This window comes from Lacerta agilis, chromosome 13 (assembly GCF_009819535.1).
Source record: "Lacerta agilis isolate rLacAgi1 chromosome 13, rLacAgi1.pri, whole genome shotgun sequence".
Classification (NCBI taxonomy): domain Eukaryota; kingdom Metazoa; phylum Chordata; class Lepidosauria; order Squamata; family Lacertidae; genus Lacerta; species Lacerta agilis.
Genome location: NC_046324.1, coordinates 27816131 through 27838130, shown reverse-complemented (window position 1 = coordinate 27838130; position 22000 = coordinate 27816131). Strand labels below are relative to the sequence as shown.

Below are 22000 nucleotides of genomic sequence, written 5' to 3'. Positions count from 1 at the left end.
ACAGGCTGGAAGTTAAGTAAAGTAGAAGGGATGAAAGAACTGGGCATTCAAGCCACTGCGTCTGCCCAGGCCAAAAGCACATATTTGTTGGATAGGCTTAGAAGGGAACCTGTGCTGTAGCACACCCGCACCTCAGAATTTGGGGACGGGACATAGCTCAGTGGCAGAGTTATCTGCCTTGCAAGCAGAAGGTCCCAGGTTCAATTCCTGATGGCAACTCATGGCAGAGTTAGGAGAGACTCCTGCCTGAAATTCTGGAGTGCTGCTGCCAGTCAGTGTGGGCAATACTGAGCTAGAACAATGGTCTGACAGTATGGCAGCTTCCTATGTTCCTAATTTGCTTCTGCACACCACTGGTGGGAGTCTTGTATCCAGGATCACTCCATGCGAGGAGGGAGCCTGGAAGGCATAACTGCCAGAGGGGAAATGGATCAGAGAGAGTCATCTCAGGACCTGTCCTGTTTTCACCACCACCCATTTCGCCATGCAGGATACGACTGCATCGAGCCTGTCTGCAAACTGAGCTACATCCACCCAGCTGCTCTTTCTAGGCGCAGCCTCCCTGTGCCTTACCTGGCGAGCTTCTGTCTTCTCCAGTAATTGCTGGTGGATCCATAGTGATCTAGGATGGCGTTGGCTCAAAAGATGCCACAGGGGAAGTGAAATGGGCAGAGGGCGCTGTCCTCCATTCGCCAACAGGAGGCGAGTGCCTTCCAAGACCCAGCCAAGTCCCAGGCAGAGCTAAGGGAGCTTCAACCAACAGCCCCTTCCTGCGGCAGAATTTCTCAGGTGTTGGCAGCGATGGCTGTTTTCGGGAGCAGAACAAGCCTTGGGTTGCACGTGTGCAAAAGGGGGTGTCCCCCTTTGTCTCCTGCAAAAGGGAAAGAGGGAGATTATAAATGACCATTGTTAAAAATGCCATTATCACTGCCTGTCCCTTTCTGCATTCATTTCCTTCTGACTTCGCTGTTTCCAATGCCCCTTCCCTCCAAAAAACCCCCACCTATGTGGCTATATACCAGTACCTGCAACGCAATATATGATTTAATACACCTGATGCAGTGGCATGTACTCCACAAAAGCTCCTGCCATTGTTAATTTGTTAGCCTTTAAGGTGCCACAAGACTCTTCTCAGGCTATTAAGGCAGAGAGATGTCTTTAAAATAAGTTGTTTAGCAGTTTTCTTTTTCTTTTTCTTTCTTTTCTTTTCTTTCTTTCTTTCTTTCTTTCTTTCTTTCTTTCTTTCTTTTTTGTTTAGCAGTTTTTAGCTTACACTGTGCAGAGACAGGAGGCACAATTGCCTTGAAAGTGCAGCAGGTCAAAAACTAATCCCTCAGAATCTCCTCTCAACATTTGAAGATCTCAAAGTTTGAAAGGATGCACACGGATTTTAAAATTTGGGTTAAGCTTTGCAATTGTGTGTGTGTGTGTGTGGGGGGGGGTAAATGGTTCCTCCCTTCAATCTTTCTCAATACAGGTAAGAAGCATCTTATGGGTCAGGGGGATGAAAACAAATGCTTGAATCTACCTAGAATCACAGAATTGTAGAGTTGGAAGGGACCACAAGGTTCATCTAGTCCAGGCATGTCCAAAGTTTGTTTCAGGGGCCTAATCCGGCCCACTGGTCAGTTTAATCCGACCCCTGTGGCAATTTATTTCCTGGGGTAAAATCCTAAAAAACCTCAACAACTTCAATCCTAAAAAAAAGGTTTAAAACTTTGGTCAGCCCTTTGGTTGGCCGTCACGGCCCTTCACTTCATCAAATCTGGCCCTCTTTGAAAAAAGTTTGGACACTACTGATCTAGTCCAGGGGTAGGCAAACTAAGGCCCAGGGGCCAGATCCGGCCCAATCGGCTTCTAAATCTGGCCTGCGGATGGTCCGGGAATCAGCATGTTTTTACATGAGTAGCATGTGTCCTTTTATTTAAAATGCATCTCTGTGTTATTTGTGGGGCCTGCCTGGTGTTTTTACATGAATAAAATGTGTGCTTTTATTTAAAATGCATCTCTGGGTTATTTGTGGGGCCTGCCTGCTGTTTTTACATGAATAAAATGTGTGCTTTTATTTAAAATGCATCTCTGGATTATTTGTGGGGCCTGCCTGCTGTTTTTACATGAATAAAATGTGTGCTTTTATTTAAAATGCATCTCTGGGTTATTTGTGGGGCATAGGAATTCGTTCATTCCCCCACCAAAAAAAATATAGTCCAGCCCCCCCACAAGGTCTGAGGGACGGTGGACCGGCTCCCTGCTGAAAAGGTTTGCTGGCCCCTATAGTCCTACCCCCTGCAATGCAGGAATATTTTGCCCAACATGGGGCAAATTAAGCATGAGATTAAGAGTCTCATGCTCTACGGACTGAACTACTCTCACAGATGCCATCAGAACTGGTACTTGCTGCTCCGACTTCCTGACACTGAAGATCCCCCAGTAGAAATGCAAAATGGGAGTGCAGGGCAACAGAGGAGCAAGAGACTGCGGGAAAAGCTCTAGGTATTCAAGGAAGCTAGATGGGCCCAGCGGCAGCAGCAGCAGCAGCAGGCCTGACTGTGTGATTGAGAACTAAAGGGAAATGCAAGCAAAATGTCCCAGGTTCAGTCCCCAGGTCAGGTTGGGTGAAACACCTGCCTGAAACCCTAGAGAACCACTGGTGTGGACAGTACTGAGCTAGAAGGACCCAATGGTCTGATGCAGTACAAGGCTGTGGGAGACAGGTTAACATCTCCTAGGGTTTTTGAAGCCCTCCCTCCAGCAGCTGTTCCACCTGTGCTGCTCACTCAGCTGTTGAAACTAAGGTGTGGCTTGCGAGCGTCAGCTGGGAGCACTGGATTGGCATCCCTGACGCTGGGGAAAAACAGCAACCTGGCCTCTCATCAAGCTCAGCAGGGCACACTTCACCTTGCAGAGCAATGAGGATGTTTTCTGGCTAGCATGGCAAATCGGACACATTTGGGGAAACAGAGCTCTATGTTGCTCTTTGGATGCTGTTGCTATCACGCAGAAACTGGGGGTTGCAAGAGCTGGTCTTTGACAGGGAAGTTGAGCAACAAGGCAGAAGAGAAGGACTTTTATGAGCACAGCAAAGTTGCTCACTTAAAACAGGCAGAAACTGGACTCTGGGAGTCCAACACTCTTGGCACCCAGACAGCCCTAGGTCCTCCCTCCATCATTCAGGCTGCCCATGGCTCAGAGCCCAAAGCCTTCAGGTTGGGAAGAACAAATAGTTTGAACCACCTGAGATCACTCACTGAGCTTCTTGAACTTTGACTCCTTGTTTGGAAACTGGAATAACCACCATTTAAATAAGCAGAGATCTTTGATAGGCCGGTTAAGGATGCCTCCAGCTCTTGGCTTAGGGACTTATTCAAGCAAACGGTGGCGGAAGTTATTTGAGTATTTCTAGCAATAACTGTTTTTTTTTAAAAAAATATTATTATTGATTGATACCTGCTTCATAAGAACATTAGAAGAGTCTTCTGGATCAGGCCAATGGCTAATCTAGTTCAACATCTTGTTCTAAAAGTGGCCAACCAGATGCCTATTATAAGATACCCACAAGCAGGACTTAAGCACCAGAGCACTCTCTACCTTCCTGTGGTTTGCAGCAACTGGTTTTGAGAAGCACGGCTGCCCCCAACTTTGGGAGCAGAACATAGCCCTTGATTTAAATGTGCTTAATCCTCTTTTAAACCCATCTAAATTGGTGGTCATCCCTGCCTCCTGTGGGAGGGAGTTCCAAAGATTAACTATGCAATGCATAAAAAAGTGTTTCCTTTGTAGGCAATCAGCTTAGCTTAAACCACCCTTCCTTAAACTTGATGCCTTCCGGATATTTTGGGTGGTACCTCCCATCAGCCCCATGGAGCGTAGCTGCAGAAGCTGGTGAGAGTTGCAGCCCCAAACTTCTGGAGAGCACCAGGTTGGGGAAGAGTTAGGGTTAATCTTCAAAGGAGCCTTTCCAGAGATTTTTTTTTAAAAGGATTTGGTCTTTAGCTGGAACTTGGGAAGGGCAATGCACTTTGGTGACTCTGGCCTCCAATGCTGCTCCCATATAGAATCGTAGAGCTGGAAGGGACCACAAGGGTCATCTAGTCCAACCCCCTGCAATACAGGAAAGTTTTTGCCTAACATGGGTTTTGAACCCACAACCCTGAGATTAAGAGTCTCATGCTCTACCAACTGAGCTATCCCTTCCCGTGTGCTGCCGCGGTCCCCTCCTTCCCACAGCCAGAACGATCTGCTCCAAACCCTCACCGCCCCCTCCCAGGGTCACTTCACACATTACACACTTTCCCATATAACACCAAAACATTGTGCACATGCCAAACACACGTTTTCCACCATGTACATGAGCTGCACTTGTGGAAAAGCTGGCATTAAACCCCACCCAAGGAAATGATGATGATGGTGATGATGATGGGGTCAGCACTGTGGGTGCTTTCAGTCTTGCACAATTCTGATTCTTGGGGAGGGGCAGTGGGCAGCCAAATGTGGCCCTGGTACAGAGGAGTGGAGCAGGTTTGGGCAACACTGTGCATCCCTGCTCCCAACTGCGTGTGTCATTATTCTCCCAGCTTAGCTAACCCTGAGCCAGAAAACAGCCTCAGTGTGGCCATTATTAGATTACTACCTGCCCCGCCCCCACCTTTTCAACACGGAGGTCTCCAGAGGAGTTACAACAATCTAAAAATGCCATTACAGTATTTAAATCAGTTAAAATAAATTACGGTCAAGAGAGCATTGGAGGAGCCTGACGGTCACTGGATCAGGACAAAGGACACGGGGTAGGGTAACCTAGTCCAGCATTTTGTTCTCACCCTCTTCTGGGAGGCCCACAAACCTCAGAACCTCAGCGCAGGATAGACACCGCGCGGCTGGTAGCCGCGGATAGCGTCATTCACCGCCACGGATTTGTCTAAACCTGTAGTGCTCTGCCACTGGAACCCCCTGCCACTTGAAGGCTGGAGAGCTTCAGAAGATGAGGGGGGAAGCAGCAGCAGCGCCCAGGTGGGTGAAGGGTTCTGGCTGCGGGGGGCACTTGCTGGCCTCCTGGGAATGAAGTCAACCCCTTCTTAACCTAGGGAGGTTCTCTCAAGGCTTAAGGGGGGGGGGGGGGAGAAGAGATTTTCAGGCGCCATCCTATAATCATCGCAAGTAAAGGGGAGGGTGTTTTTTTGTTTTTGTTTTTGTATGTAGGGAGGCTCAGCTTTCAGACCTCTTGGAAGAGGGAACGTTCCGGACTCCAATAAGCAAGAGTCGTATGAACTTGAGCCATGGGGACCCCTTCTCTCTTCATCGAAGGCGACCCCTCCCCCTCTGCTAGGGATTCCTCCTGTTCTCGATCCCTTAGGTGGGATCAGGGGCGCCCCCCCCCCAGATGATTGCTTAGGGGAGCCGGCGGAAGAGGCAGCCCCCCGGTTCGACGGAGTCCCCGGACAGTTTGATTCCCTTCCCCCCCCCCCACTCGGCTCGGAGGGGTCCTTGGAAGGAGCGACCCGCCCATCCCTCACCTGCCTCTCCGCCTGCTTGGCGGCAGGTGATCCCGCTGGTCCCGCGGACGCCTTCCTTCGTCTTCCCCGACGGCTCCGTCTCTCCCTGGAGCTCCCGCCTCCTCCGTCGCCTCTGCCCCTTTCTGTTGCCCGGAGCGCCCTCCGTTCCTTCTCACCCCCCTCCCGTTCACTTGCCAAATCCTCGCCCGCCCCCCCCCCCACCCTCAGGTCGCCACCTCTTCCTCTAGCACAACGTCCCGGCAGGCGGAAATGCGGCCGGCGAAGCTTTTCCCAGGCGGGAGGATGCGGCGCCAGTTGGATTCCTCCCTGTCAGCGGGCTGGGAAGGGAAGGCGTGCCGGGCTTAGGGAAGAAAAAGCACTCTGAACATGCGCAGAAGCCGTCTCTACGCCAACCTTTCCGACAGGGGGCGCTGCGATTCTGACTACTGTACCAGGACTGATCCTCTCTGCGAGGCTGCTCCCGCTGCCCACCCCCTCCGGCGACCTTTCAGTGCGGGGCAAAGCAGAGAGGGAAGGGAATCGGGAGCTGCCTGACTCGGCTGAAGCAGCGCAACTACCCAGCCCAGGACAGGTTTCCTCTCTCTAGCTCATAGCCCCTTCCCGTCCTGAATTCTCAAAATGCCTCTGAATTAGTTGCTGGGAATCGTAGGTGGGGAGAGAGCATAAGAAGAGCCTGCTGGATCAGGCCAATGGTGGGCCATCTAGTCCAGCATCCTGTTCTCACAGTAGTAGTTGCCTGTGGGATTCAAGCATAAGAGCCCTCTCCCCTCCTGTGGTTTCTCCCCTCCGGTTGTGCTCAGTTCCTGCTTGGTGTCTTTTCCCATTGGGACATCCCTTTGGCCCCTGTGAGAACAAGATTCAGGGCTGAATGATGCAGCCTCTCTGGCCTGATCTGGCTGCAGAATTTTTCTTATGGAACCTCCAAATCCAAGAGAAGTTTATCTAGGTTCCGGGGGTGTGTGTGTCATGCTGAGAACTGGATGCTGGCTTGATTCAGCATTGCAGGTCTCTTCTGATGTCCTCACGGGACACTGTCCATTTAAACACAGGAAGTTGTTGATGGGGATGAGCTTGATCAGACCCATGTCCGGGGTCCTTGCCTCAACAATGCTCCTGCAGGGCTACCAAGCAGGGCACAAAGTTGACCAGAGAGCCCCCTCCCTCTCCACTGTTTGTTGCTTCTGACTTTGAACATTCCAAGATAAACTCCATGCGTCTCTGGGAAGAAACCAAACACATTGGCCATGAATCTCTTTGTTCCTTCATGAGGGCCGGTCTCTTTGCCTTCTCCTCTCCAGAGATAGCAAGTGCCTTTGCAGAGTTCACCACAGCCCTGCTGATGTCAGACACACAGATGGAATTGACTGTGCTGGCTTCCCTGGAGGAGGAGGAGGAGGAGGAGGAGGAGGAGGAGGAGGAGGAGGAGGAGGAGGATGCTTAGGAACATCTGAAGGTGCCATCTTAAAAAACTGAAGAGTTGGAAGGGACCCCCAAGGATCATCTACCAGCGGTGGCCAAATTTGGCCCTCCAGCTGTTTTTGGACTCCCATCATCCCTAGCTAACAGGACCAGTGGCCAGGGATGATGGGAATTGTAGTCCCAAAACAGCTGGAGGGCCAAGTATGGCCACCACTCATCTAGACCAACCCCATGCAACGTCTCCCTTGGTCTGTGTAGCCCAAGTGCTCCCCTTTTATGCCCTGATCTCAAGCAAGGTGGGAGAGAAGCCCTTAGGATTGACTAGAAAGAGAAACGCACTCTGCACATGCCTAGAGGCCCTCTTCTCCTTTACTTCAAATATTCCTAACATGAAATATGCAGACCCTTATCAGCATCATTATTCTAAAGACTTCTCTGCTGTCCTCCGCAAAAGCTTCCAGGACAGTTTGTTGACTCTGAGCCTGACATTTCCCCCACCAACGCTGCCTCTTTGTTTTGTTCCACCGCTTGTGCAATTGCCGAAACTCACATCACGGGGCCTCATGTGCAATGTATGACTTACAGTGCTGGGCTGTGGCCATTGCACTTTTCTCAGCGGGACTCTGGAAGAATGAATGCATCGTTCTAAAAGGCCAATTGACGAGCAAGCAAAGCTCACACAAGACAATGCCCAGGGTACCGTTTTTTGGCACGGGAAGGAAGCCCTATATTGTGTAAACACAGGGTTCATGATGAGTTTGGCAGCCGGGGAAGCCAGAGGGCTGGTTTTGCTTTCAATACATGAATTGCTGGCAAGCACCTTTGTGGCTGCTTACACCTTAAAACACACCTCTCCAGCCCACCCCCAAAAGAATAATGGGAACTGTAGTTTCCACCCACAGAGCTACAATTCCCAGTACTTAGCAAACTACAGTTCCCAGGATTCTTTGGGGGAAGTCAAGTGCTTTAAATGTCTGGAGTGTAGCTAGTTGATGTTAGACGAAAATAGTATACAAGAAGTAATGTTATGAATGGTTAAAAATATTTAGAAATGTCTACAGATATGTTGTTTAAGTAATGAATTATATATGATTAGTTAGTATCTTAGAGATTATTAAGAATAGTGGTGAATGTTAAGAAAATAGTTACAAAGTTACCAAAGTATATTAATATTGAACGCAGTTGAGGGAACGGGGGAAGTCCCCTAAAGAAGATAGAAACTAGAATTAAACAATGATTATGTTCCAGTCTAGGTATGTATAAGTTTTCTTTTGTTGTTTTTTACGTTGTTGTAATGTGTTTGATGTGTTTTTTTTCTTTATTATTTGTTAATTGTTTTTGTTTTATTTGCTTGTTATGTTTGTTGTTTAATGCAGAAAATAAAAATTTTATTAAAAATTTTTTTAAATGTCTGGAGTGAACACTGACAGATGTCTCTCTTCAGCATTTCATAGGATCATATAACTGTATACAGGCAACCCATGATTTGCACGGGGTTTGCATTCTGGGTCACTGTGTGCATTGGTAAGCTCATAAGCCCACCCTGTCCCCATTATGCCCTGTTATGCCCCTGCCCCCCTCCATTATGTCCTTTTCCAGGTCCAAAAACAGCCCATGTGTGCACGGCCACGTGTGGTTTGAATGCGCACAAAACAGCCGTTTCCTGTAGTTGGAAGGGAACCAGAGGGTCATCTCACTCAACCCCCTGCAATGCAGGAATCACAGCTAATTTCCAGAAGTGATCCACTTTGGATGTCACCTGGATGTCCAACTGTGCAAAAATTAGGCTTATATCTTTCCTAGTACCCATATTGGAAGGAGGAGGAGGAGGAGGAGGAGGAGGAGGAGGAGAAGAAGAACTCTCCCTTCTCTTGCCACAAAAATGGGTGCAAGCTGCTTTATGAAGCAAGATCAGAAGAGCCTGGCTGCTGGATCAGGCCAAAGGGGGCCCATCTAGCCCAGCACCCTGTTCTCTCCATGACCAGCCAGATGTCCTAATGGTAAGCCCACAACAGCAGGCCTCTCCCCCTTCTTGTGCTTCCCAACAATTGAGGCATCCTGGCTCCAACAGTGGAGGGAGAACCTACTTATTATGGCTAGGAGACACTGATAGCCTCCTCCTCCATGCATTTGTATAATCTTCTTTTAAGGCCATTCAAGTTGGTGACCCTCACTGCCTCCTGGGGAAGTGAGTTCCACAGTTTAACTATGCACTGTTTTGAGAAACAGGTGGGTAGCCGTGTTGGTCTGCCATAGTCGAAACAAAATAGAAAATTCTTTCCAGTAGCACCTTAGAGACCAACTGAGTTTGTTCTTGGTATGAGCTTTCGTGTGCATGCACACGAAAGCTCATACCAAGAACAAACTCAGTTGGTCTCTAAGGTGCTACTGGAAAGAATTTTCTATTTTGTTTTGAGAAAGTCCTTTAGTCTGTCCCAAACCCTCCAACATTCAACTGCATTGGATGTCCATGAGTTCTGGTATTAGGAAAGAGGGAGGAAAAAAATGTTATTTGCTTTCTCCACACCATAATCTTATACGCCTCTATCACATCATCTCTTACTTGCCTTTCTTTCTAAGCTAAAAAGTCCCAAATGTTGAAAACAACCTTTCTTCAGAGGGTATGTTGCTCCATCATCCCTTTGATGACCCAGGTTGACCCTTCTCTGGCCCTTTTCCGACCCTGACAATTGCCCCATGGAAAGGACAGTAAAGCAGAGAGAGAAGGACAGTTCCACTCTTAGGAAATGGTGAGGGAGGCTGACGTCGGGGAGAGTCATGTGCGTCCCTGACTGAGACATTCTAGGGAAATGACTAGAGGGAACATAATTGAGTCAGGCCATTGGTCTATCAATCAAGCTCAGTGTTGTCGGCACTGACTGGCAGCAATGGCTCTCTGGGGGTTTTCAGAGAGGAGACCTTCCCCTGGAGATGCTGTTGGGGATTGAACCGTGGGAGCTTCTACATGCAAAGCAGATGCTCTGTCGTGAAGGTGCATGGCCCTTTCTTTTGGGGTTTTGTTTCCTTCAGATGGGAGAGGCCCCCCCCCCCCCGTTTCTCATATTAACAAGCAGAGCCCAAGCAGTAGCAAAGAGGAAGACATAGAAAATCCTCCAGGGGACAATTTTTGGGCAGCCTCTGCAGCTCCCCCCCCCCCCCAGTTTCTCTCTGCCATTCCAACGTGAAACACTCCTTCTCTATCTAGTCTGTATTATCTTTGCAAATTTGAGAGCAGCTTTCAACTGAAGGGTATACAAAAGCTCTTCCTAAAGCATAAAATCTAAATATTCACCTGCAGGCTTTTGCCTCATGCCCATGAAAGTAAACTACCTGCCCAGAGCTATTTAAAAAAAATGTGAGTCTTTGGTGACCTCCAAACCATTTAACACACATTTAAAGCATATGGCTTTTACTAAAGAACCTTGGGAACTGCGGTTTGTCAAGGGTGCTGGGAATTGTAGCTTTTGGAGAGATACTGTTTCTAGGATTGGGGGACAGCATGGTTTTTAAAGTGGTATAAATGCACTTTAAATGTATGGTGTGGGTGTGACTTTCATTTATCAACTCTAATCACACTTCACATGAGGAAAGCATCAGAGAGAAGGCTCCTCACACTTGGATCCCCAGCCTTTGGGTGAGCCCAGATTCTTCCCAACTGAGGAGGCAATGTAGTGTAGTGGTTAGACTAGGACCAGGGATACCAGGTTCAAACTCAGCCATGAAGCTCACTGAGTGACTTCAGTCTCTCTGTCTCTCTCAGCCTTGTCAAACACACAGTGATTTTGTGAAGATAAATGGGGAGGCGGAGAGGACCACATACATCACCCCGAGCTCCTTGGACGAAGGGCAACGGTTTGCAATAACAAATGAACACATTGAAATAACAGGCATACAAAGCAGTGACGTGAAGTCTGATGCACCTGTCAATCCTGCCACCATGATTCAGGCACGTTGTCTGTCTTAAAGAAAAACCAGGTATATGAACATTCAAGTGTTTATCTTTTCACTCTTCGCTTCTGGGTGAAATCCGGTTCATCCTGGAGGAGGGAAAAGATGGAACATTTCCTAGTGCCACTGCTCTAAGCAGCCAGTGTCTGTCTTCCTGCACTGCAGGGGTTTGGAGTAGATGACCCTTGAGGTCCCTTCCAACTTGACAATTCTATGATTCCCCCTTGGTCTGTTATTCCAGGAGTGACCTGCTGGGTTTGTTTCAGCTGCAGAAAATCACAGAAATGGAGAAAAGTCAGAAGCTGAGGTTTGGCTACAAAACTGGCCCTCTGTTTCAGAGAAGAAACCAGCAAATACTGGTTGGTGAGCCTCACATCCTCAGAGTGTCTTACAGAGGGGTGGGGGCTCCCTGTGCCCCCCCATTCCAGTCACTGGTGGGGTGCAGCTCCACGTCCCTGCCTGTGAAGCAGGGTGCTTCCAAGACACAGGTATGAACGGATGAGCAACTTGAGGGAGCGACTCTCCTGAGTCACCTGTTTGTCCTCTTCCAGCCCACATTCCCAGTTCCTCCGAACTGCTCAGTTCCTGCAGCAGCCACCTCAGCAGCCCTGGATGCATCACAGCAAAACTGCTTCACTTCTGCAGGTGTCTTCACCTGCGCCTTCCCTGAAATGCAACTCCTCCCTTTCTGAGATGTCCTGGTGCCTCAGGATCAGCAAGTTTCGACCTGCAGAGGGAAAGGCTGCCTAAAATGGTGCTTTTGCTTTCCAAGCAGTTATTGCTTTTGCGGCGTCTCTTCCCAAACCGCATGGTTCTTCTTCCTTTGTTCCGGGTGTCAGCTCCAAACCCCCTTTCCTGGGCCATTCTTTCTGCCCCCGCCCCCACCCTCACCCCTGACCAGATGGGTGTTTTATTGTGGGTGAATTCTGCAACATGTTACCGACACAATATCAAGGCATTAGCAGTGGATTTGTCCTGCTTTATTATGGAATCCGAGAATTGGAAGGGACCCTCAAGGGTCATTGTTACGGAAATTACCGGGTCGAGAAGGCTCAGCTCCCGGTCCTACGGAGGAAGCCCGTGGTTCGCTGCGGAGGCAATGGAGACCAGCCGGAGATTGGAGCAAAAGCAAAGGAGTTTATTGCGCAACAAGGTTCAGGAGGATCCGAACCCCGAACAAAGGGTGTCACGGACTTTTAAAACTTCCCGCCATTGCCCAGAATACACAGCGAAATACATCACAGAAACGTCAGAGATGGGGAGGGGAGAGAGGAGGTTACAGTAAAATTTACATATAGGAAAAACAAGTTTTTACATATCAGGAAGGATGGCAGGAACCGGTGAATGGATCTAGGGTGGGTGTAATACACATTGAAGGTTTCCTCTGCGTCGGGACAATAGAACGCTCCTAGGAGGATGTCTGCTGCTATGGTAACTGATGGATGGGTGCTTGAATGGATTACCGGGAGGGGTGTATTTCCTCCTGAGGACGTGACTCGCTGCTTAGGGGATTATGAAAGCCACTGAGTGGAGAGTCCAAAAATTATGCAGTATCGAAATAATATACTTCTGATGATCGGAGGATGGCGGGGACCGAGGGGTTAGAAAGGTTATTTCATAAGGAGCAGATAGACACTAGAACCAAGCAGATCGGATAATGCATTGCTGAGATATTGATTTTTTATGTTATTTCACTATCTGAGCTGTCAGACAGGCCACCCACAGTCTAAGTAAGTCCACTTGCAACATTGTTGCAATTCATAATTAATAGTTTCCCAAACTAGATACATTTTGGTTTCGGTTCCATTGTTCTCGCAGCAGGGAGCCTGTCAATACCCACTTAGCGCTCAGTCAAGCGTGAAGGTGATGATTGAATCATAGTAGCTGAGCTGAACGTTCCATTTTGCAGGCTGAGCTGAATGCATGCTCCTGATTGGTGGGTTTGCCGTTCATTGAGAAAATGGAGCGTGTACGGAGAGCTGTTTGACAGGAGCGCTTTTCCGGAGGCTTTTCGGGGCGCAGATCGGGACATTTAGGGGAAACCCTTTATCGCGAGGGTTTTATGTGGTGCTTGTGCGACTTGTGTGGTGAAGGGGTACCCGCTCATCGTCGGGGGGGGGCAAAGTTGGCAGCGCGGGAGTCCCGCGAGGAGGCTGCGCGGTGGGGAAGGTGGTGGCTGGAATTTTCCCTAACAGTCCCGCATTTGGAGATAAGATTTGTATCTGGTTCGCAGAACCACAAATCCTTTTCTCCACACCTACACCTTCGAGACTTGGTACTCACCTTCCCCACGCGCCTCGGCTGGTCGTATTCAGGGAGAGCGGGCCGGTCATGGTTGGATGCCAACATCGGGTGCAGGCACGGTGGGCTGTCAAAAGCCAGCTGATCGGAGAGTATGATGAGCTGTCACACGGCTGTCAAAGTGGCAGGTAGTCACACTGGCGAGCTGTCAAAGGTGGCCAAAGAGGAGACAGGGTGTGCTGTCAAATAGCTGTCAAACAGCTGTCAAACGGCAAGCAGGTAGACCAAGGCAAGCTGTCAAAGTGGTGAGTCCGAAAATGTGGAGAACTGTCAAACAGCTGTCAAACGGCAAGCAGTCAGAATAAGGCAAGCTGTCAAAGCGGTGAGTCCGAAAATGTGGAGAACTGTCAAACAGCTGCCAAACGGCAAGCAGTCAGAATAAGGCAAGCTGTCAAAGCGGTGAGTCCGAAAATGTGGAGAACTGTCAAACAGCTGTCAAACGGCAAGCAGTCAGAATAAGGCAAGCTGTCAAAGCGGTAGGTCCGAAAATGTGGAGAACTGTCAAACAGCTGTCAAGAGCTGTCAATAGCGGCAAGTCCGAAAATGGTCGGTGGGAACGATGTACGGGGACTCGGGAATGGTGAAGCAGGAACTGGGGTGCGATGGACAGGAACTGGGGTGCGATGCTGGGGTGCGATGCTGGGGTGCGACGAACAGGAACTGGGGTGCGATGCTGGGGTGCGGTGATCAGGAACTGGGGTACGATGCTGGGGTGCGATGCTGGGGTACGAGGAACAGGAACTGGGGTGCGATGCTGGGGTGCGGTGCTGGGGTACGAGGAACAGGAACTGGAGTGCGATGCTGGGGTGCGGTGCTGGGGTACGAGGAACAGGAACTGGGGTACGATGCTGGGGTGCGGTGCTGGGGTACGAGGAACAGGAACTGGGGTACGATGCTGGGGTGCGGTGCTGGGGTACGAGGAACAGGAACTGGGGTACGATGGGCTGTACCCCCGGGTATACGAGGGGTGGGAATTGAGCGCAGTCCAAAGGGGAAGGGCTTCAAGGTCCTGTTGGGGCTCTCCTTATGTTCTCAAGTCGGAAGGAGGGGCTTGAACGAATTGCGGGTCAGTTTGAGCTGGCAGAGGGGCACGGAAAGGATTTGGAGGGTGTGACTCTGCGGTTGGTTGGGCCACCGAGACCTGGGTGCCTTGGGGTGGCCAATTCCCTTGGGGATGAGGTGGCACCATTTGCTGGTTCTCATAACCCTGGGCCCAAGGGGGGTGCGAAGGAAAGGTGGAGTATGATGAGTTTCCTCCGGGGAATGGGTAAGAGTTGGTCTCAACCCATGGGCTCCCCGGGTATAAATATGGGCAGTTTCGTCTTAGGTGCCCTGGTTGAAAACACAGATGACAAAGGCCAGTGGATGGGCCCCAGGGTCGTGGCATGGATGGGCTTGCATTCAATCCTCCCCCTCTTCCTCGCCCCCTGCCTCCTCCCCTGGCCGGGAACCCTGGAGCTGGGAAGCAAGGGGTTTCCATGCTGAGGGCAAGCACTCCCTCTTCCTCTGTCCTGGTGTCCGTCCTTTTCTTTTCGTCTCGATTGTTAAAGACGGATTTTGCAATTGATAATATTTCACTAAAGGTTTTCCCGTCGTAACCCACTAGGAGATTCAAAGTTTTCCTTATGTCTGGTGTTGCTTGGTCTTTGAAGAAACCCTTCACTATTATATCATGGTGCGGATTCTCGGGGTCTATTCCGCCCCAAGTTTTAATAGCCGCCACCAACCGGGAATAGTAGTCCGACGGATGTTCGTTGGGCCCTTGTATTACCGTTTGGACTTTTGTCCAATTTATAGAGCGCTGTCCTGACGCCTTGATGCCGTCCAGGATGGCCTTTTTAAATACGTTTAGACGCCAAATGCCCCCTGGGGTGTTGTAGTCCCATGCAGGGTTGGGCTCTATCCGCAAATCTCTAGGGGTCAAAGCCTCTACCCCTACAGGTCTACCCTCCTGGTAATTTTCTTGGTTTAAGGCTTCCTCAGCCTTACTCAAAATATCGGCCTTTTCAGCCTCATTGAATAAAGCGTTCAGGAGTACATGGACATCAGTCCAAGACGGGTGATGGGAAGAGAAAATGGTAGCAATTTGCCGATGGCACTTATCAGGGTCATCTCTCAAGGAGGGCATCACGTTAGCCCAGTTTACTAAATCCGCAGTCCGGAAGGGCTGGTGGGTGTAAATCATCCGTGGGGCCCCATCAGGAGTTGCAGGGGGGATGGGAAAGGCACGCAGGGGCATCTGGTAAGAGGCCATTTGGTGGTTGTTTCCCCCACTCCCTTTAGTTTTTACTTTTACTGGCTGCCGGGAAGCAGATGGCGAAAAGGCACCCTGGATGCGGATGGCCAAGTCCTTAGCGGTCTGAACCATAGAGCGGGTGGTCATGCCTTCCATGTTCTCAAAGAGATTGGAGTGGGGTGACAAAGCATAGGCATCGTGGTCACTGACTGGCGTTAAGACCGGGTCAGCTTCCATTTGGTTGTTGGATGCTGTTGCTATTTCTCCCTGGTCAATGGGTTGGACCAGTAGCTGCTCACCTTGAGCTCCTGCCTGATTATTCGGGTCTGTATCATTTTCAGGTCCTGGGAGATTATTTTGTCCAGGGCCATCATTCTGTGCAGGGGGAGCTGTAGGGGCTTGTCTGGGTCGATTATAGTATAGCGCCATGGCCTGATCCATAGAGTCATCGTCCGATGGATCCTCATAAGGGGGCGGTGCAGGACCTCCCTTGGGTTTCCTAGAGGCTTTCTTAGGGGGTTTTATCATAGGCATCTGGAGAACCGGGGAATCCTTCAGAGTAGTGAGGATTTGATATACGACCTCGAAAGCTTTTAGGTAGTCCAACTGGCGGGGTCTTTCTTCTAGTAAGTGCTTCCTTAGGGTATTTAAACGATCCTGGTTGAAGGATCCCTCCGGTGGCCAGCGGAGTTCAGATGGCATGTTATCAGTAAGAGATGGCCAGGAGTTTTCGCAGAGGTCTTGCAACTTCTGCCTGGATAATATTTCTGAGCCCGGAATTTCTTTCCAGTGATCTAGTACAAACTCGAGGGGGGAGTCGGGTTCCGGCTGGGCAAAAGAAGGCTTGCAAGAAGCCTTCTTCCCAGCGGAAGTACGACTGGGCTTCGAAGCCTTGGCACCCATTGTTCCTTGGGTTTTAAGAGGAACCTGGGTTTTGGAAAGGAGGAATGGGAAAGGTATCTTAGTAAGTCGGGTTTTCTTGCTAAGGGAGTGGGACAGGGGGGTTTCTTAACATAAGCAAAATACAGTACACGACGTTCCAATAATCTAGCCTGGTCCCTTGCGTTCACTAGTTCGGCTAGCGGGGCGGCTGACCAGGGGGATCTACTCTAAACTACCTCTTCCTTTCCTTTTTCTGGAGCTCCCTTTTCCTCTTCCTTTCTCTTCCGTTTCTTCTCATCTATTCCTATTTCTCAACCCCCATTTTCCACCCATTACAGGGTACCCCCACCTGGCAACCTCCTGCCTATCGTTAACAGCTAAGGAAGGGAGCCCTACTGGACGCCTGCCACAGCAGTGCCAGATCGGGCAGCCCTTTTGATAGGGTTAAACGGTCCGGAAAAACCTCCCTTGCGTTCGGAAGCGGGCTCACGCACGACCAGCGTGTTTTACATGGCCCGACCGGGGCGGCTGAGGTTTGGGATAGTGCAGAGAAGTCCTTTGCCCCTTGGCAGCTGGCAAAGTAGAAAAAGAGCCCAGTCCCTTGCGTTCGTTAGACCAGCTAACGGGGCGGCTGACTGGGTATTGGAGAAAAGGAGATAGAGCTCAGGACTCCCCTTTCGAGTTGAGCAGCAGTCCACGGGACAGACTGAGAGACAGGCAAGAAATGATAGGCAAGAGAGCAGTAGATTGCGGTTGCCAGGCTTACCTCCCCCCTCCCCCCAATCACCAGTGCACTGGATTTATACTTACGCGTCTTCCACCGCGATCCGCTGGATCGTTGGAGACGAAGCCGGCTGAACTTTGCCTTTGCTCCCCGGTTGGCTCCCCTTGAGACCTGCAATTACCGCCCGGAGGATGGCCAGGGATCCGTCGAGTCTCCACGGGAGAAAAGGGTCCCGTTGCCGGCTGAAGGCTCGGTGGGGGTCCCCAGCCACCACGGGAGAACGCAGGTCCCGGGTTTCGGCACCAAGACTGTTACGGAAATTACCGGGTCGAGAAGGCTCAGCTCCCGGTCCTACGGAGGAAGCCCGTGGTTCGCTGCGGAGGCAATGGAGACCAGCCGGAGATTGGAGCAAAAGCAAAGGAGTTTATTGCGCAACAAGGTTCAGGAGGATCCGAACCCCGAACAAAGGGTGTCACGGACTTTTAAAACTTCCCGCCATTGCCCAGAATACACAGCGAAATACATCACAGAAACGTCAGAGATGGGGAGGGGAGAGAGGAGGTTACAGTAAAATTTACATATAGGAAAAACAAGTTTTTACATATCAGGAAGGATGGCAGGAACCGGTGAATGGATCTAGGGTGGGTGTAATACACATTGAAGGTTTCCTCTGCGTCGGGACAATAGAACGCTCCTAGGAGGATGTCTGCTGCTATGGTAACTGATGGATGGGTGCTTGAATGGATTACCGGGAGGGGTGTATTTCCTCCTGAGGACGTGACTCGCTGCTTAGGGGATTATGAAAGCCACTGAGTGGAGAGTCCAAAAATTATGCAGTATCGAAATAATATACTTCTGATGATCGGAGGATGGCGGGGACCGAGGGGTTAGAAAGGTTATTTCATAAGGAGCAGATAGACACTAGAACCAAGCAGATCGGATAATGCATTGCTGAGATATTGATTTTTTATGTTATTTCACTATCTGAGCTGTCAGACAGGCCACCCACAGTCTAAGTAAGTCCACTTGCAACATTGTTGCAATTCATAATTAATAGTTTCCCAAACTAGATACATTTTGGTTTCGGTTCCATTGTTCTCGCAGCAGGGAGCCTGTCAATACCCACTTAGCGCTCAGTCAAGCGTGAAGGTGATGATTGAATCATAGTAGCTGAGCTGAACGTTCCATTTTGCAGGCTGAGCTGAATGCATGCTCCTGATTGGTGGGTTTGCCGTTCATTGAGAAAATGGAGCGTGTACGGAGAGCTGTTTGACAGGAGCGCTTTTCCGGAGGCTTTTCGGGGCGCAGATCGGGACATTTAGGGGAAACCCTTTATCGCGAGGGTTTTATGTGGTGCTTGTGCGACTTGTGTGGTGAAGGGGTACCCGCTCATCGTCGGGGGGGGGGGGCAAAGTTGGCAGCGCGGGAGTCCCGCGAGGAGGCTGCGCGGTGGGGAAGGTGGTGGCTGGAATTTTCCCTAACAGTCATCTAGTCCAACCCCCATACAGAACAGGAAGCACAGCTAAAGGATCCCTGGCAGGTGACCATCCAACCTCCAATGAAGGAGAGTCCACCACCTTTGTGGGGAGTCTCAGTGATGCTTTATGGCTGTCCAGAGGGGCCATAGTGCAACCAATTGGGGGTCCTGAACATTTGTGGTATGAACAGGTATGGGATTTCATCAAATAGTTTTGGGATATGGACAGGGAAGGGAAGATCTCCCACCCAGGCTGGGAGGCTGGGAGAAGAAAGGAAAGCTCCCAGGTGAGAGCTAGAAGGGTCCACCCCAGTGCTGGATTTATGTATAAGCTAAACAAGCTATAGCTTCGGGTCCCACTCTCTTGGGGTCCCAAAAAAATTTTTAAAGGAAAAAAACCACCTGGGTGTACATTTCTAAAATATAAGATAAAAAAACAGATAAAATAAAACCTATATACAGCAACAGTGTTTTGTGTTATGTGCAAATGGCTTTAGATACCTATTAGGTCCATAAATTACCATATAGTATATATTCAACACAAAAAACAGCAAAAATTTGTTGTTGACAAAGGACAGCTGGACATATTTTGTTGTTGTTCAGTCGTTCAGTCGTGTCCGACTCTTCGTGACCCCATGGACCAGAGTACGCCAGGCACGCCTATCCTTCACTGCCTCCCGCAGTTTGGCCAAACTCATGTTAGTAGCTTCGAGAACACTGTCCAACCATCTCATCCTCTGTCGTCCCCTTCTCCTTGTGCCCTCCATCTTTCCCAACATCAGGGTCTTTTCTAGGGAGTCTTCTCTTCTCATGAGGTGGCCAAAGTACTGGAGCCTCAACTTCAGGATCTGTCCTTCTAGTGAGCACTCAGGGCTGATTTCTTTGAGAATAGATAGATATAAAGGGCCCCATTACCTTCAGTAGCTTAGGGCCTCCTCAAACCTAAATCCAGCCCTGGTCCACCCCTTTCTGTGTGAGAGAAGGATTAAGATCTACCTTTGACAGAGGACTCTGCATTTTCTTTTCTCTTTCTTTCTCTGTTTTTGTTGTTATCTAGATGAGTTTCTTTTCTCTTATTGTAATACGAAAAAGCTTTAATAAACTCTTATGCGGGGTGGGGAGGAAGTTACGGGCTGTGTAGCAACTGCAAAGGAAGCAGTGTGACCACCTCAAAACTTTTTGCAGCTGCAAGTAGTATTGAAAGTATCTGACCACCCTGATGACATCATAAGTACAAATCACCGCAAATGTGCAATGAAAAGGATGCCTTTTCTTTCTCCCCAGACCCACAGATTATTTGCTTGCATCAACTTTGCACTGCTATTGGGGGTTCCAGTGTGAGACAATAGTATGAGACAATAGTGATACAATAGGTATCTGAAGAAGTGTGCATGCACACGAAAGCTCATACCAAGAACAAACTTTGTTGGTCTCTAAGGTGCTACTGGGAGGATTTTTTAATTTTTTATTTTGTTTTGACTATGGCAGACCAACACGGCTACCTACCTGTAAATAGTAGCCCCAGTTTGTCTGTTTGTTTGAATTTTTAAAAGACCTGTTGTGATAATGAGGCATCAGCTAATTTTTCTCAGTTTTGTTCTAAACCTGTAACTCCCAGGAAAAGGACCAAATTCAGTTATAGCCCTGTCATAGCTTCTTTTCCCCCAACAAATCCTGGGGGTGAGGTGGAAGTGCTGAGAGGCTTGCTGGTCCTGCCCCACAGATTGCAGCTCTTTGAAATGAACACCATGCATTTCAGCCATCCCCCTTTTGCCCCAGGATGGGAGAGTCATCTTGTTATCAGCAAAAGACAATTCACAGAATTCTTCAATGCCAGTGAAACCAAAGTAAAATGGGTATAAGTACGTGGTATAAAGGTACTTGCTGGTTCTCAGTAAGCATTTTCTGGCTCCAGGGTCTTTGTGTTTTTCCACTGCTGCATTGACCAAGAGCCCGCAGATAGAGCAGGACTTTCAAGGGATGCAATTGGGAAGTAGAAAGGGGGAAGAAATTCAATTTCATTTGCATTTAAAGGCAAACTTACGCAATGTGCATTTCCTAAAGCAATATGCGAATCAAAACACAGTTATCCCCTGAAGAAAAACTCAGCCGGTGAAAGGCCTTTTAAAATCCGCTATCAGTCAATTTGATAAACAAATGCTTTCTTGAAGACAAAAGACGATAAGGGGATGTTTCCATAACACAAGTTTAAGGGCTTCAATGAACACAATTGTTTGGGGACAAACAACCCACTCCACAGCTGTGTTTGCAGTCCAAGCAGGGCATCATAGAATCATGGAATTGCAGAGTTGGAAGGGATTCCCAAGGCTCATCTAGTCCAACCTATGGGCGGAGCCAGGATTTTTGTTGCGGGGAGGAGCAGGCTTTTCTTGGGTGGGGGGGGCAGAACCTCAGATTTGTATTGAATTTTAATTATTTATATTGATGGGGGGGCATCTGCCCCCCTGCCCTCCCTTGGCTATGCCCATGGCCCAACCACTTACAGAGCAAGAATCAGAGCCGAAGCATCCCTGGCAGATGGCCATCCTTTGTCGGAATCCACTTGTCTCAAGAGACAATGGAGTACGCCTCCAGGGGTGAAGTCACCTCCCTGGGGCGCAAGCAGTGACCTCCCTGGGGCGCAAGCCTGGGCAGCGTGTAGGGAAGGCTGCCCAGAGAACAAGACACACACCCCTGGCCTCCCTGATGTGGTCCAAAAGAAGCAGAGCAATACACTTGGCACCAGCTTGGCTGCAGGAGTTGCTAGAGGGAAGCATACAGTAGACCAGTAGTGGAGAGTCTTCTACGCTGAGCAAGAAGGAATTCCCTGCACAGGGTGGTGAAGAAGAAGAAGAAGAGGAGGAGGAGGAAGAAAGAGAGAAAGAGAGAGATTTTGTGTGTAGATGTGGCATCCCTCCAGCAAGGGACGGGGGCTCCTCAGCACGTGGGATGCCCTCTCCTGCCTCAGGTGAGAGGACGCCACCTGTGTCCCTGGAGGATTGATGGGGCTTCTTGCTTCTGACAGGAGAAGAACTGCTCGATCCTGGCTCCAGGCATGTTTTGTCTTTCCCTGCGTGGAGATCAGAAGCAGGTCAGGCTCAGGTATTTTGTACTATTCCGCCCTCTGCAATTACTAAAGGAACAGAACACCGAGCAAGCCCAGAACATCTGCTGGGGACGTGTCTCCCCCCCCCACCCTCCAGTTCACAACCTTCCAACAGGATCACTGTGACACCCACCCACCCACCCACCCAGCAAAGGAGATGGAGGTTCAAGATGGTCTCCTGCAGTGGAGGAAGGAGGCAACAACAGTCCTGGCTTCTGGGATCCCCTTCTGCTCTCCAGCCAGTGTGATGTAATGGCTAGTGTGTTGAGTTATAATGTGGGAGACCAGGGTTCGAATCCCCACCCAGTCATGAAGCTCGCGGGTTAACTTGAGCTGCTCCTTGGTGGGTTGGTGTGATAAAGGGGGAGGAGAACCATCTACACTGCCTTGAGCTCCT

The 22000-nt window shown here is 49.7% G+C and overlaps 1 protein-coding gene across 1 annotated transcript in view; it reads right to left on the bottom strand.

Moving 5' to 3' along the window:
• SCNN1B (sodium channel epithelial 1 subunit beta) overlaps positions 1-5650 on the bottom strand; it is a 36607-nt gene extending 30957 nt beyond the window's left edge. The window contains exons 1-2 of the mRNA XM_033167548.1: positions 5511-5650; positions 574-871 (exon numbers count right to left, since the gene is read on the bottom strand). Of these exons, the coding sequence (XP_033023439.1) occupies positions 574-616 (43 nt within the window). The 5' untranslated portion in view covers positions 617-871; positions 5511-5650. The remainder of the gene's footprint in view (positions 1-573; positions 872-5510) is intronic.
• Between the last annotated feature and the right edge of the window lie 16350 nt (positions 5651-22000).